The sequence below is a fragment of the Brassica oleracea genome, chromosome C5, assembly GCF_000695525.1.
Source record: "Brassica oleracea var. oleracea cultivar TO1000 chromosome C5, BOL, whole genome shotgun sequence".
NCBI classification, from domain to species: Eukaryota; Viridiplantae; Streptophyta; class Magnoliopsida; order Brassicales; family Brassicaceae; genus Brassica; species Brassica oleracea.
This window is the reverse complement of record NC_027752.1, coordinates 44,173,655-44,186,957: the sequence shown is the minus strand read 5'-3', so window position 1 is coordinate 44,186,957 and position 13,303 is coordinate 44,173,655. Positions and strand designations below refer to the sequence as shown.

At 35.8% G+C, this 13,303-nt stretch overlaps 2 protein-coding genes and 1 long non-coding RNA gene across 4 annotated transcripts; 2 read left to right on the top strand and 1 right to left on the bottom strand.

Moving 5' to 3' along the window:
* Positions 1-4,357: 4,357 nt before the first annotated feature.
* Positions 4,358-6,124, top strand: LOC106292404. The gene is made up of 3 exons (XM_013727994.1): positions 4,358-4,383; positions 4,710-4,765; positions 4,850-6,124. Exon 3 carries the CDS (start codon positions 4,892-4,894, stop codon positions 6,122-6,124), a length of 1,233 nt encoding a protein of 410 aa, XP_013583448.1. The 5' UTR covers positions 4,358-4,383; positions 4,710-4,765; positions 4,850-4,891.
* Positions 6,125-6,806: 682 nt separating this feature from the next.
* On the bottom strand, positions 6,807-7,676 carry LOC106292403 (serine/threonine-protein kinase HT1-like). The gene is made up of 3 exons (XM_013727993.1): positions 7,245-7,676; positions 7,073-7,129; positions 6,807-6,978 (listed from the first exon to the last, which is right to left on the bottom strand). Exons 1-3 carry the CDS (start codon positions 7,674-7,676, stop codon positions 6,862-6,864), a joined length of 606 nt encoding a protein of 201 aa, XP_013583447.1. The 3' UTR covers positions 6,807-6,861.
* Positions 7,677-9,165: 1,489 nt separating this feature from the next.
* On the top strand, positions 9,166-10,245 carry LOC106293659. Of its 2 annotated transcripts, XR_001260580.1 has the most exons (4): positions 9,166-9,355; positions 9,465-9,743; positions 9,927-10,062; positions 10,146-10,245. It is a non-coding gene; the product is annotated as an uncharacterized LOC106293659 (long non-coding RNA). The 2 variants fall into 2 exon arrangements; XR_001260579.1 differs by having other exon boundaries at positions 9,927-10,194.
* The last annotated feature ends 3,058 nt before the right edge of the window (positions 10,246-13,303 follow it).

Below are 13,303 nucleotides of genomic sequence, written 5' to 3'. Positions count from 1 at the left end.
ACAAAGAGTTTGGTCCGATATGTTTTATAGAATTCTTTTTTCCAATATTAATTAGTAACTTAATTTTTTTTCTTTCCTAAATCTGTTTATAATTTTCCTTTTCCCTATTTTATATTTATGAAAATTATTTTCCAATATTAATTTGATAACTTCAATTCTCCTTTTGTCCGTTCAAAATTCTTCTCTTTTTGTTTCGTGGGTTTATGGTTTTCTCTTCTCTATTAATTTATGTTTATCAGAACTATTTTTCCATTATTAACTAGGATTAGGGGTGGACGTTTGGGTATCCATTCGGGTTCGATTCGGGTCTATCCAGGTTTCGGGTTTTCGAGTTCAAAGATTTCAGTCTCATTCGAGTATTTCTAAATTTCGGTTCGGGTTCGGTTCGGATTGGATAACTCATTTAAATTATTTTAAAATTTTTAAAATTCATTATATACTTTAAATTTCTCAAAATCTATAAACAAAACAATATATTACATATAAATTTGAATAACATATGTCAAAATACCTAAAATTAACATATAAATTGGTTTGGTTTGAATATTTGGATTGAGAATAGATATTTTAAGTATTGTTGGTGTTTGAGTATACTTTAGCTATTTTAGACATGTAATTTTGACTATTTGTATATATTTATAAGTATTTTGGACAACTTAAAATTAACTTATATATTTTGATGTTCTTAATATGTATTAAATCTAAAAATATTTAATATATATAGGTATATAAATCAATTTCGGATATAATCGGGTACTTGAAATACTTCGGTTCAGATCGGGTTCGGTTTCGGTTCTCTAAATACCAAAATTTTGAACTCATTCGGATATTTAATCAATTTCGGTTCGGGTTTGATACTACTTTTTCGGATCAGGTTCGGTTCGGTTTTTCGGATCCGGATTTTTTGCCCAGTTCTAGCTAGGATCAGTGATAACTTCAGTTTCCTATCTAGCTAGAATCCTCCCTCAAAACCACTCCTCAGCCCTGGATCCAATGTAGCTCATCTCTTCTCTTCGGCTTAAGACATGACGGAATCTCTGGCGCACGGAATTATCACCGGTGCTGTGGGACACACTTCTGGTGGCTTTAGGCTCACAGCAGCGCAAATCAATGGTGGTTGGTGATGATGAGATGGTGGCTCCGGTTCTTACGTCTGCACGCTTGAAGTGGGATGGTGAAGGTGCAAAAGAATCTCCAAACAACACAATACTGAGATGACATTGGGAAGAGAGATCAATAGGGATTAAGAAGAAACATGGCTCAGCTCTCTCTTCACTTGGAGTTGACGGCAGCTGAATGAAGAAGCCGATGCATACACTTATATAATTAGTTACTAGACCCTGATCGCGGATATGAATTTGGTTTTTGATTATTTATTTTATTAAATGATGTATTTTTAATAATTAATTATATTATATTCATTAAGTAAATATTTTTTTGCATCTTAAACTATCTAATTTTTTACGAATGTGAGATATCATATAAGCAAATTGAGTATATAGAGTTAATTAGAAAATTGTAAAAACATAATTTTTCTTTCGTGTGCAGATATCATATAAACAATGACCCGTTCAGTTAACAGAAGTCATGATTTCTTTTATGTGTGATTTTTTAATCTGAATCATTTCGTAAAAAACTATATTAAATTTTACATATTTTAATTAAAATATTTTAAAATATCTTTACATTTTTATTTGAAATGCAACTCAATATTTTTTAAAAACAATTATAACAAAACCTTTGAAATTTTTTTTTAGAAGTTTTTTGAAAAATCTGAAAATTAAAATTTTAAATTATATTTATCCTATAATATGATTAGTTTTGATGTAAACGAAAACTAAAATGATGTCAAAAATAATTTTATTCAATGATAATAATAATTTAAATTGATTATTTACAAAAAAAAAAGATATTTACAAAAAAATAGTTAGAAAAAATATTCATTTGCTTTTCAAATATAAAATGAAAATACTATAATCATAAATAATAAAAATTATAAATAAAAACCATAAATTTAGCAAATGACAAATGAGTTATATTATGCTAAAATTTTTGCTTAAAGTTATACTATCGATAGGAGCAATAATACCTTATAAAGTTTTTTACAAACATAGCCATTCTTAAATATTGTTTGAATAAATAATTATTTTTAAATTTAATCAACTCAAAAATAATATCCGTACGATTATGTGGGTCGAAATCTAGTTTTATTGATGCATGTTATATATTAGTGCTTTATGTTTTAGATAACATGTTAATGATGCACATTTTGAAAAATCTCCATTATGAAAATTATGCACGTAAGAATAACTTATGAGTTTTATTTTTGTTGATTAAATGACATGACGTCCAAATTCATTTAAGGATATTTCATTAATGTGACTGAAAAAGACAAGCAATAAAATATGTAGATTATATTAATTTAAGGATATTTCATTAATGTAACTAAAAGGACAAGAAATAAAATAGATATTTTAAATTCATTTAAGGATATTTCATTAATGGAACTGAAAAAGACAAACAATAAAATAAGAAGTTTAATTAATAAAGTTGTGAACAAAAAAAAATTAATGAAGTAAGAAGTTTAAAAAATAGGAAGTTAAATTCATTTAAGGATATTTCATTAATGGAACTAAAAACAGAATAAAAATATAGAAAATTAATGAAATAAGAGCATTTTCAAATGTGTACTTCTGTTTTAATAATATATATAGATGATCATTCAATTAAATAATTGAATCAAACCACTGGTTTAAATAAATATTTGGTCCAAGAAATATATAAATAAAACCAATTTTCGGTTTAAAGAATTCTGGTCGTTACTAGTAGGGGCGGACGCAAGGGTTAACGTACGGGGGCATGTGCCCCCATCTAATTTTTTTATTTTCCTTTAATATTTACTATCAAATGTATGCAGTGCCCCCATCAAAAATCAAAATACAATGATAAATTTTTATGTGCACCCATCTAAATACAATTCTAGATCCGCCTCTCGTTACACCTTGTGAAGTATCAGACTATGAAGGCAGGAAGTGATGGTGACATTGTAGGCATCAGTAATCTCCCAGCAGCTACTCTGAGTTCCTGTTCACAGTGTGTTATCAAGGTCACACAACAGAGCCTTTAGTATATCTCTGGTATGCAAATCATTTTACTCTTCAGTAAAATAAAACACTACTTCGTTAATTATATTGACTTTACATCCTTACAGTATATGTTGCAAGAATATCCTGAGAGGTTATTGAACTTGTTGTCTACAAGACTTACGTACCAAATTATATATACATATGTGTACGCTATTCTTTGACATTTTCCGTTAACTACAATTAGTTATAGTGAGTATATCTTACTCATCATCATTAGTGACGTTCTCAAAACAGTTCCATCTCCTTCTCTTATTCTTCCTCCCTCTCATAGATGCCTCCGAACACAAAACGTTGCCACTGTTACTTAATGGTAAACTAAGAAGTGAGATATTTGAGATAATGCAGATGGGATTCACTCTTACTTATTCCATCGCAAGGAAAATCATATTGCTCACTCAGTCTTTGTAAACTGGTTTCGTCACAGTCTCTTTGTTTTGGTAAATATATTGGGAGAAAAAAAATGTCATGTTAATATATATGTAAAGCCATATATTGCAACTCTCTCAAGTCTCAATCTATAGAATAGATTTACTTATCTGACTTTGAAGTATTCTTCATTTTGTTGATCATATATAGCCTCTCGTTTTAGAGTTTGAGTGATCAACTGAAAGTTCCAAGGGAAGGAACCATAGATTGGATGCTACAATACAGTGGTTCATATGTATCATACAGTTAACTGCCACCTCATCTGGCAGCGACCATAACCCAGACGAGGACGGAGACACTTTCATCTTTTTCGCCGGCGGTGGCCATCTTTCTTCCTCCATTGTCTCGATTGATTGGTTGTTACAAAGAGGAATGAGTTTGGTCGGATCGGAGATATGTTTTAGGGTGTAACTGGATTACTATTTTTTGGAATAAAACTGTCTGGAATAGCTTATTCCAAGAGATTCCAAAAAAATGCACCATTTAAGTTGAATTAAAAACAGTTGTCATTCCATTAATTCCTGTGAAATAGGTGGAACCAAATGGAATCTAGTTATAATCCTTTCATGATAAAAAAAGAACGTGAATGACTGGAATGGAATCAAGTTAAATCAAAAATAAAATTTTAATTAAGTTTAAATATTTTTCTTGTTATTCATCGCAGTCAGATAGTAGATTTGTTAAGGTTTTAAAATTTAAAATTCTGTTCTGGTAGATTTTTAAGGTTTGTTACTAACTAATAGCAAAATCTTCTTCTTATTTAAACATTAATACGTAATCAAACCCACCGATCAAAATTTGCTTTCTCCTGGTAAGTCTTATTTCCTTCATAATTGCTATACTGTTTTTTTTCTGAGAAAAAGCTTAAATTTTACCGTTTCTTGATCGTTACGTTGTATATAGCCTAGTACTTTTTGTTTGCTACATATCGAAGTTGTGTACAATCAGTGCTTTAGTGATCAATATTGTTGTTAAGGTTTTATAAAAAAGGATTAGTATTGCTATTTTGTTAGTTATTCAAAGCTTTAGTTATTGCAGATGACACTTCCTCCAAAGTTACTTTTCTATTCTTTCTTCATGCGATCATGATTCTAATCATACTCCATATTTTAAATAATGACTATCCTTTTTCGACAGCAATATGATGAATAGATCAGGAAGCAGCAAAACATGCAACAAAAGTCGACTAAATCGTAAGGATAATCCTTTCTTTCAATAAATCTTATTGATTCTTACATAATTATTTATTTATTTGCAACTTTTGGTTATTTTATCAGGAGCTTCGCATTGCAGAATTACTTTCTGTTGGAATTGAAAACATGTCTGATGAAGAGCTTACTGAGTTGATATTATTGGAAGAAGATGAGATATTACACGCTTACATCTCTCCTGCAATGGACTACTATTGTAGATTTTTCTACAAGGAACCAATGAGTCAAGAAAAGGGTAAAGGATGGTGTATAATCAGAAATCAGATTTATGAGAATGAAGTTTCATGTCGAAGGTTAGTGAGAATGAGTCGAGAGGGATTTACACGTCTGTGTGAGCTACTTAAAGGCAGGTATGGCTTACAAGACACTCATAGTGTATGCGTTGATGAGAGCGTTGCAATCTTCCTTATTCTTTGTGGGCAAAATGACACGCAATATGATCTTGGTTTAAGATTTGGACACGCACAAGAGACAATAGGACGAAAGTTTCATGAAGTACTTGGGGCAATGGAAAGAATGGCTGTAGACTATATGCGACCACGTACAATTCAAGAAATGGAAGCTATATCGAATCGTCTAGAAGGAGATGGTCGATACTGGCCCTTTTTCAGTGGCTTCGTGGGAGCATTAGATGGGACACACGTACCAGTTATGGTTACTCCTGGAAAAGATTCCATACGTTTCACAAGTCAGAAAGGAACAACAAGCCTTAATGTTTTGGCCATGTGCGATGCAGATATGCTTTTCACGTATTGTTTTGTCGGGATGGCAGGGTCAGCCCATGATGCACGAGTTTTAGCTACAGCAATTCGGGATGATCCTATGTTTCCCACACCTCCAGAAGGTAAATATTACCTTGTAGACTCTGGATATGCAAATAGTCGAGGTTACTTAGCTCCGTATCGAAAACAGCGTAATTGTGGAACTCGATATCATCTACAAGAATTTTTGAATGGTGAAGCGCCACGAAATAGCAAAGAGATGTTTAACAGATGGCATGCATCCCTCCGTTCTGTAATTGAGCGAACATTTGGAGTTTGGAAAAAAAAATGGAGGGTTTTAAATGAATTTCCGAGGTATGGTATTTCTGTACAAAGACGTGTTATATTTGCTACAATGGGCCTTCACAATTTCATCCGTCAAAGCAACATCAGAGATGTTGAGTTTGAAGAGGCAGAAGCAGGAAATGATGTTCTGCATGGTAATCAAAATATCAGTGATGATACAAATGATAATCAGAGTGTTCGAAATGAGGATGACACGGTGGCTGGAGTATATATGAAAGCTGTTCGTGATCAGATTGCTAAGGATATTTGGATTGCAAAACATTGTACTCGTTAGATATTATTGTTTTGGCAATAAAGATGTTTAGTTTTAAGCAAACTTTAAATAAATATTTGTGTTTCTTTTTAACATTATTTAATTTAGATTAAATGTTATTTTCATTCCATTTCATTCTATTCCTTTAAAAAGTTACCATTTGTGTTACAAAAATATTTCTCTGCAATTATCCATTCCATTTATTTCATTCCATAGCTTCCATCGTTCCATTAGTTGGCATTCCATTTTTTTTAATTCCTTGCATTCATAGCATTCCTAAACTTGATTACCAGTTACACTTTTATAGAATTCTTTTTCCACTATTAATTAGTGACTTAATTTTTTTTTTCTAAATCTGTTTATATTTTCCTTTACCCTATTTTATATTTATGAAATTTCTTATCCAATATTAATTTGGTAACTTCAGTTTCCTTTCGTCGGTTTATAATTTCTCCTTTTATATTTTATGAGAATTCTTTTAACAATGTCAGTTAGGGATCAGTTGATAACTTAAAATTATTTCTCTTTTTGTTTTGTCGGTTTATAATTAAGTTTCCCTTCTCTTCTTTATATTTATCAGAATTATTTTTCCATTATTAATTAGGATCAGTGATTACTTAAATTTCTTCTCTTATTTATATTTTTGACAATTTTCTACCGGTTTAGGCTTATCAAATTCTACAAAACACGTGTAATATACAAAAACATCATTTAAAAGTCTATAAAAGTGGGTAGTATCTCTTCACACTGTTATGATCTCAAACACCGTGTTTGGCGATGGTGTGTGCTTCAACTGCCATCTCCGACTTGAAAGTTCTCTTGCAAAATGCACATCCAAAAACCTCAAATGACTTCTTCCCAATGCTTCTCTTTCTCTGATTTAAAGAAATGCAAATTAATTAGTAACAAAACTTTACAATATCGTCAAAAAAAGCATAGAATTAAGAATAATTAAAGCTAAGTGGTTACCTTTTTAGGCGTATCACACACGATAGAGACATCATCAGCAATAACGGCATACACCTCCTGGAACAAAAGTAGAATAATGCACACGTCAGGTAAATAAGGAAAGGCAATAGACACATGTCAGGGAGAGGTAATAAACAAAAGTTAAGACTTAAGACACATGTCACGATGTTACCTTCTGTTGAGGAGTTAAAAGGGATTTGAGCAAAGTCGATATGGCAGCAAAGGTGAGTGGAGCCTCTGGAACTTCCCAGCATTTCTCAATTACTTGAACAAGTGGGCTCTGTGTCTTCATGCACGACCGCAACAAACTACCAACGTTGAAACACGTCTCTTCCCAAGTCTTCTTCTTCCGGAGACGCTTCGACTCTTTGGGTGTAGTAAAAGAACGCTGAGCAGCTGCAAGAGGGATGCGTCTAGTTACTAGCTCCCACAGAACTAAACCAAAGCTGAAGATATCTGCCCTAACCGTCTGAAACCCCTCATGCACTCGCCGATCACCAAAAGGGTGGATACCAAAAAGCTTGACGACCTTGTGCGTGTTCACAAAAATGTTTTTGGTGCATAGATCACCATGATGAAAACCTCGGTCGTGAAGGTATTGCATGGCATCACAGATCTGTAACGAGGTGTGGAGGACGTCCAGTTCTCTTGGCTTATCGTGAATGAAACTATAGAGACTTCCCTCAGACAAAGACTCGACTTAATTAGATTTTTTACTTACCGGTTACAATCATGAGGGTGTCTTCCAAGTCTGTTGTCAACCCCAGGACTTTGACAATGTTCTTGTGATCGAGAAACTTGAATCTAACAACTTGATCAGAGAACTTTCTAGTGCTTCGAAAATCAATGAAGTCAAATTGTGGAATGATAACACAGACATCGACATTCTTGTATGAAGCGTTGAACCTAGACAACCAACAAGTAAAGAAAAAAATTAAAGTGGCAAGAAAAGAAAACACTTCTTTAATTATCAAAATAAAGACTCACATGCAGGGTGTAGTAGATTCGTCATTTTGTTCCGAAGCAATAAGATCGTGAAGCACCAACGAACGAGCATCTATGGCACGTTCTTGAAAGGTACCAGCGAGCTATCAAGCCTAACCCTAACCCTAATCTTGAAGGGTGTAATGAATTTAAGATATGATCGCCGAATGCTATTTACCTTCCTCTCCCATACGTAGAGATCAGGCCAAGACGGTTGCAGAACATATACAGGAGGCGGTTCTTGTTGGGCTTCGATCTCGAGTTGCCGTTCTCTTAGATATCCCCTCATGCGCCACGAAAAGTCTGGGTCGATCAGGAGCGACCTAAGATTTGGGTCCGTCACGAGCGGCGCAAAGTTTTGGTTGGCCAAGAGCGACGCTGGGTCCGCCATTCTAGAGATCTGGAAACCTTCGAAGAAGATGATGATCGCACAAAGCTGGGTGGAGAATAATCGAACGCTGAGTGAGTTTTAGGGTTTTCGAAAGAACGGTGGGAAAGCAAATGAGTTTCTTTAGACCATCCCCATAGGGAGTCTCTAAACTAAGATTTTAAACAAAAGACAAAAATAAATAAATGGAAAAGGATAAAAAGAGGCAGAACCGCCTCTGGGAGTTTTAGAGTCGGTAAGGAACCCTCGTGTGTCACTTTCCTATTGGTCTCTGTGTTGTCTCTCTCCTTCTCATTCGTCGCGTTTTTATTTTGATCCAAAATCAATTTTTCTCTTCTTCCTCCAATCTCAATCACTCATCCTTTGTCGATTCTGATCCGGATCTACTTCTTAAAATCAAGAAACCGACGTCCCTCTCTTCTCTTTGTCGTTGCGTAAGGACAGCCTTATCCAAGGTCCGATCAATCTGAGAGCTGGAGTAGGTGGAGGTCCCGGCGGCGGACGGCTGGGAAGTTCATTGATAAACAGTATTTGCAGTCTATGGCACCAGTTGTTCATGCTTTCGATCTAAACATGCGAATAGTCTTCTGGTGAGCAGTTCCATCTTGTGAATCTCTCTAGTTTGATTCTATATGTGATTCATGCGTTGAAGGTTTCTGCATTGCTATCTTCGTGTGATATGTTATGACTTAGTTCCGAATTTGGTGATATGATTGTTTCAGGAACGCTATGGCGGAGAAGCTTTATGGCTATCCTGCAGCGAAGCAGTTGGGGTGGGGAGAATCCAATTAGTGTTATTGCAGTAGGTCGTGATACTACTTTCTTTGTGAATATTGCTAAGCGTTGTGTCCGTGGAGAGAGCTGGCTACATTAAAGGCGCAAGAAGGTGAAACGAGCTTTGCACCAGCAAGGTATAGTTTTGCAAACTTGTCCTTGACTCTGATCAGCCTATACAAACTGCTATAGCATCAAAGATATCAAATTTGGTTAGTTAAGTTATAGGTTGCATATTATTCGCAGGTGAGAGTAGTACTATACTCTCTGAGGGTGGCAGTGGGGATAGCCATCAATCAGATCATAGTGTCTTCGGTGCGACTCACTCAGACCACAGGGACGATGCAGCATCAAGTGGTGCCAGCGGGATTTTGATGTGGATTATGATGCGAAGAGAGAAGAGGGATTCCCGTCACTTCAAACGGATGCGGTTTCCACGAGGAAGAAGATTCTGCTGTATACACTTGGTTTTATGACCACAAGCCACTAGTAAAGACCAAACTGATTAATGGTCCCAGCTACCAGGTATGCTACTAATGCTTAATACTTTTGCTTTCTCTCGTGTGATCAATCTTTTTGTTTTTCATTCATCGTTTGGTAAAGTAATAAAGCTTTAACATGTTGTTATCAAAGATTTGTTCTTTATCAGTGTATATTAATTTGATTAGTTTGATTGGTTCTAATGTCAGTTTTAAATCTTTTGAACAGGAACCGTGAGTAATGAAGAAGCTCAAGTATCATGAGAAGAAGGTTCTGAAGAAATTAAATTTCTTGGAATGGAAAAGAGAAGGTGGCCATCGCGAAATCCTCATCACCACATGGGTGGTCGTGACGATTACAAAAAGTTCGCCACTTTTGTTTTTTTTTGTTCCTCTCTTTATTGTAATGAACTATAGGTTTCTGATTCTTGAGCTTGTTTTTGGTCAGGTATTCAGGATTGTGTAGTATGGCGCAGAAACTGACGAATGTTATCTTTTTTTCTGCAGCTGTTTCCATGATATTCACTTCATAAGCTTCAGTATAGTTTTTAGGCCCTCATCCTGGTAAAATGTTCTGATCTTGTAGTTTCCTGGTTCTAATCTCAATTTTAAATCTATTTTAAAAAAAAAATTATTTAAGAATCCCTATGAGGTTCTTCCATTGGAGGAGTCAAAAATAATTTCCACTAACAAAGGTTCTTAACTAATCAAATCACATTATTGACCACTAATTTAATCATAAGAGCCCATTGGAGGTTCTAATTGATGGACTTGCTCTTAGTTTAAAAAGGGGAAAAAAAGGAAAATATAGAGAAGTTTTTTTTTTTATTTTCACATTTATCTTTAAGTTTTCTTTTATTGCAAAATTAACCCAATAATTATCATCAACAACAAAGTCTACCCCTTATCTCTCTGTTTTCTACGCTTGTGGACCAGAGAGAGAGAGAGAGAGAGAGAGAGAGAGAGTGAGTGAAGACGTTTCGTGAGATGTTGGCGATAGCTCCACCTCCGTCTATCGCTTTTCCCGCGAGGAATAAAGTTTGCTATCGGAGGGAGATTGTGCGGCTGTTTCGTAGCGGCTGAGGGCGACGAGGAGTGGTTACCAGATCCGGTTTCACTCGGCGGCCACAGGTGATTTCATGCTCGAATGAGGTCGTTAACGACTCCACCGATGATGGATTCATTGTAATCAGAGGTGGAAATCAAGAGATCCTTCCGATTTAGCCTCTTCGATTCCCTCAGGTACTTAGCATCTCTTCCTAGGTGTATTTGATTTCGTGTTACTATTAGGGATTGAGTTTCGCTTGGGGTTTGATATGTGATTGATGTATATGGCAGAATCTTCGAGAAGAAATGGTTCGCGTTCCAGAGGAGAGTCATAATGAGGAAGAAGAATACGAGGACGGTGATGAGGATGAAGGTTTTGGTTCAGCAAAGTGCGGAAATCTAGAGAGCAATGAGATTCAAATAGATTACAAGGAGATGATGGAGATGTTCAGGGCAAAGAGATCATCCCTCCTTCTCTTCGCACGCTGAACCCTAACAGCAGCTCTCTTGATATAATATTTAGCAATGTCTATTCTAGCCTCTCTAAGCTCCTTTGGCCCCTCAGTGAAAAAAAGGTACTGAACTTCTTCTTCTTCATCTTCCACTTCCTCTTCGTAAGCTCGAAGCAGTCTATCCAACTGCCCGCCGATATCGAGCCTGGCCATAACCTGAGCCAGCCTAGCTCTCCTCTCCATCTCCCGTTCCCCAAATAGAGTAATGGCATCCCCGAGCCGTCTAAGCCGGCCTCTAACGGATTTAATGTTCGTCGGCACTGCCATAGCAGCAGCGCGGCGCTTTCTCAGCAACTCCTGCATTGCCCTTTCTTGTCTTTCTCTGGCTTGCCTGCTCTCTTCAGATATCACGTAACGCTCATCATCTGCTTTGGCTCCACCGTTTTGTGGTGGCCTGAAAGCAGGTGGGCGTGCAAGTGGAGGGTGTCGAACCATCGGTATTGGAGCCACTGGTAGTATAGCAGAGACGCCTGTGCAGTTATAGTAAAGGTGAAGACTTTATCAGCGTTAGGGATTGAGATCACCAAAGCTCTTTAGATTAATAATCAAGATATAAAACGTACCCTCCTCACAAGAGTCAAGGGATCGTTTGTTTATATAGCTAACTAATAAAAACCCTATTCCTTGTAAGAAAATGAATTATAACTAAATTAAGATAAACATGAAGAAAAGAGGAATACACCAAAAGGAAAAGGAAACCCAAAGCCAACAAGAAAAAAGAAAGTTCCAGATTCAGTTTCTCAAGGAAGTGCATTGTACAATACGACCACTAAATATTCTCTTGGGAATTGAAATGAGCAGTTAACAGGCATAAGTCATGTTCGTTTGGTTGCCGCAGGTTTCGATCAAATCCAAAGAAGAAGAGCCAAGACATGCGGATGAAACATATACCATCAACGAAGAAGGATGAGTACTTGTTGCCGGTACGTGGAGGTTTGTTGCTGCGAAGAAATAAGATACGGCTTAGTGTTGACGTTGGGATCGTACGGGTTTAGGAATGGTGCGCCAAGTAATCGATCACTGATTTGGAGTTGATCGGACATGGATCAACAAAATAATGAAAGAAGGCTTTGGTTCTTGTTGGAGTTTTGGTGTTTCTGCGTGTTATATTTTTACAGAGTAGAGTTAGTGAGTGTAAGAGTGAGGGTGGAACTGAGAAGTGTATTTATAGACACTGTTAATGTTGCGTGAGTAAACAAACTCGTTCCTAACGGTAATATTTCTCAAGTTTCGAGTCCATTCGATTTGACAACAAGCGTGCGTTTCTCATAACGGTTAGTTTTTTATGGAAAATTGAATCTATTTATTAAGACCGGCGTTTTAACACAGAAGTACATTGTCTTAACGGTAAATTTTTTTTAAAAAAATTGAATCTATTTAATAAGACCGGCGTTTTAATACAGAAGTACATTGTCTTAACAGTAAGTTTTTTTGGAAAAAAAATTGAGTTTTTTATTAATACCAGCGTTTTAACACGGAAGTACAGTGTCCTAACGGTAATATTTATTAAGACCGGGGTTTTATTAAGACCGGGGGACATTGTCCTAACGGTAATATTTATTAAGACCGGGGTTTTAAGACGGAAAATACATTGCCAAATTTCTATTCTTTTTACTCTTTTTTACTTTATTATTATGGGGCTTTCTAAATATTTTGTTAATATACGAAGGCCACCCGCTATTGTCGCGTGGCGGGCTATAGGCAGCAGCGAAAATTCCCGATCATTGGTCACTATTTGGATTTAAATTTGCTTATTTAACTTGATAAATCGTTATGTTTTAAGTTGGCATGTTTGTTTGTTGCCGTAAGTTATCCCGAAGTGGATTCTAGTTGCCGCCTTCATGTGGGCTTTTGTGTCTGGGGATTGCTCTTTCATCCACCGGTTTATGTATCGGATTGTGTGTGTTTCTTTGAAATAAATTGGTATTCTTCACGTGAAAAAAAAAATACGAAGGCCATCCGCTAACCGAAAATATAAAGCCCATTAAGGCCCAATTTAATGAAAAGTCGTGTTTAACCCGGATCCACCGGGTTTTCAGAGAAGTTA

Bases quoted from the DNA above. Each gene is read 5' to 3' on its own strand.
- LOC106292404 (XM_013727994.1), top strand. From the start codon at position 4,892: ATGTCTGATGAAGAGCTTACTGAGTTGATATTATTGGAAGAAGATGAG.
- LOC106292403 (XM_013727993.1), bottom strand. From the start codon at position 7,676: ATGCAATACCTTCACGACCGAGGTTTTCATCATGGTGATCTATGCACC. The intron at 7,130-7,244 runs GTAACATCGTGA...CTTTTGTTCCAG, and splicing joins TTTTAACTCCTCAACAGAAG to GAGGTGTATGCCGTTATTGC. The intron at 6,979-7,072 runs GTAACCACTTAG...TCTTTAAATCAG, and splicing joins TGTGTGATACGCCTAAAAAG to AGAAAGAGAAGCATTGGGAA.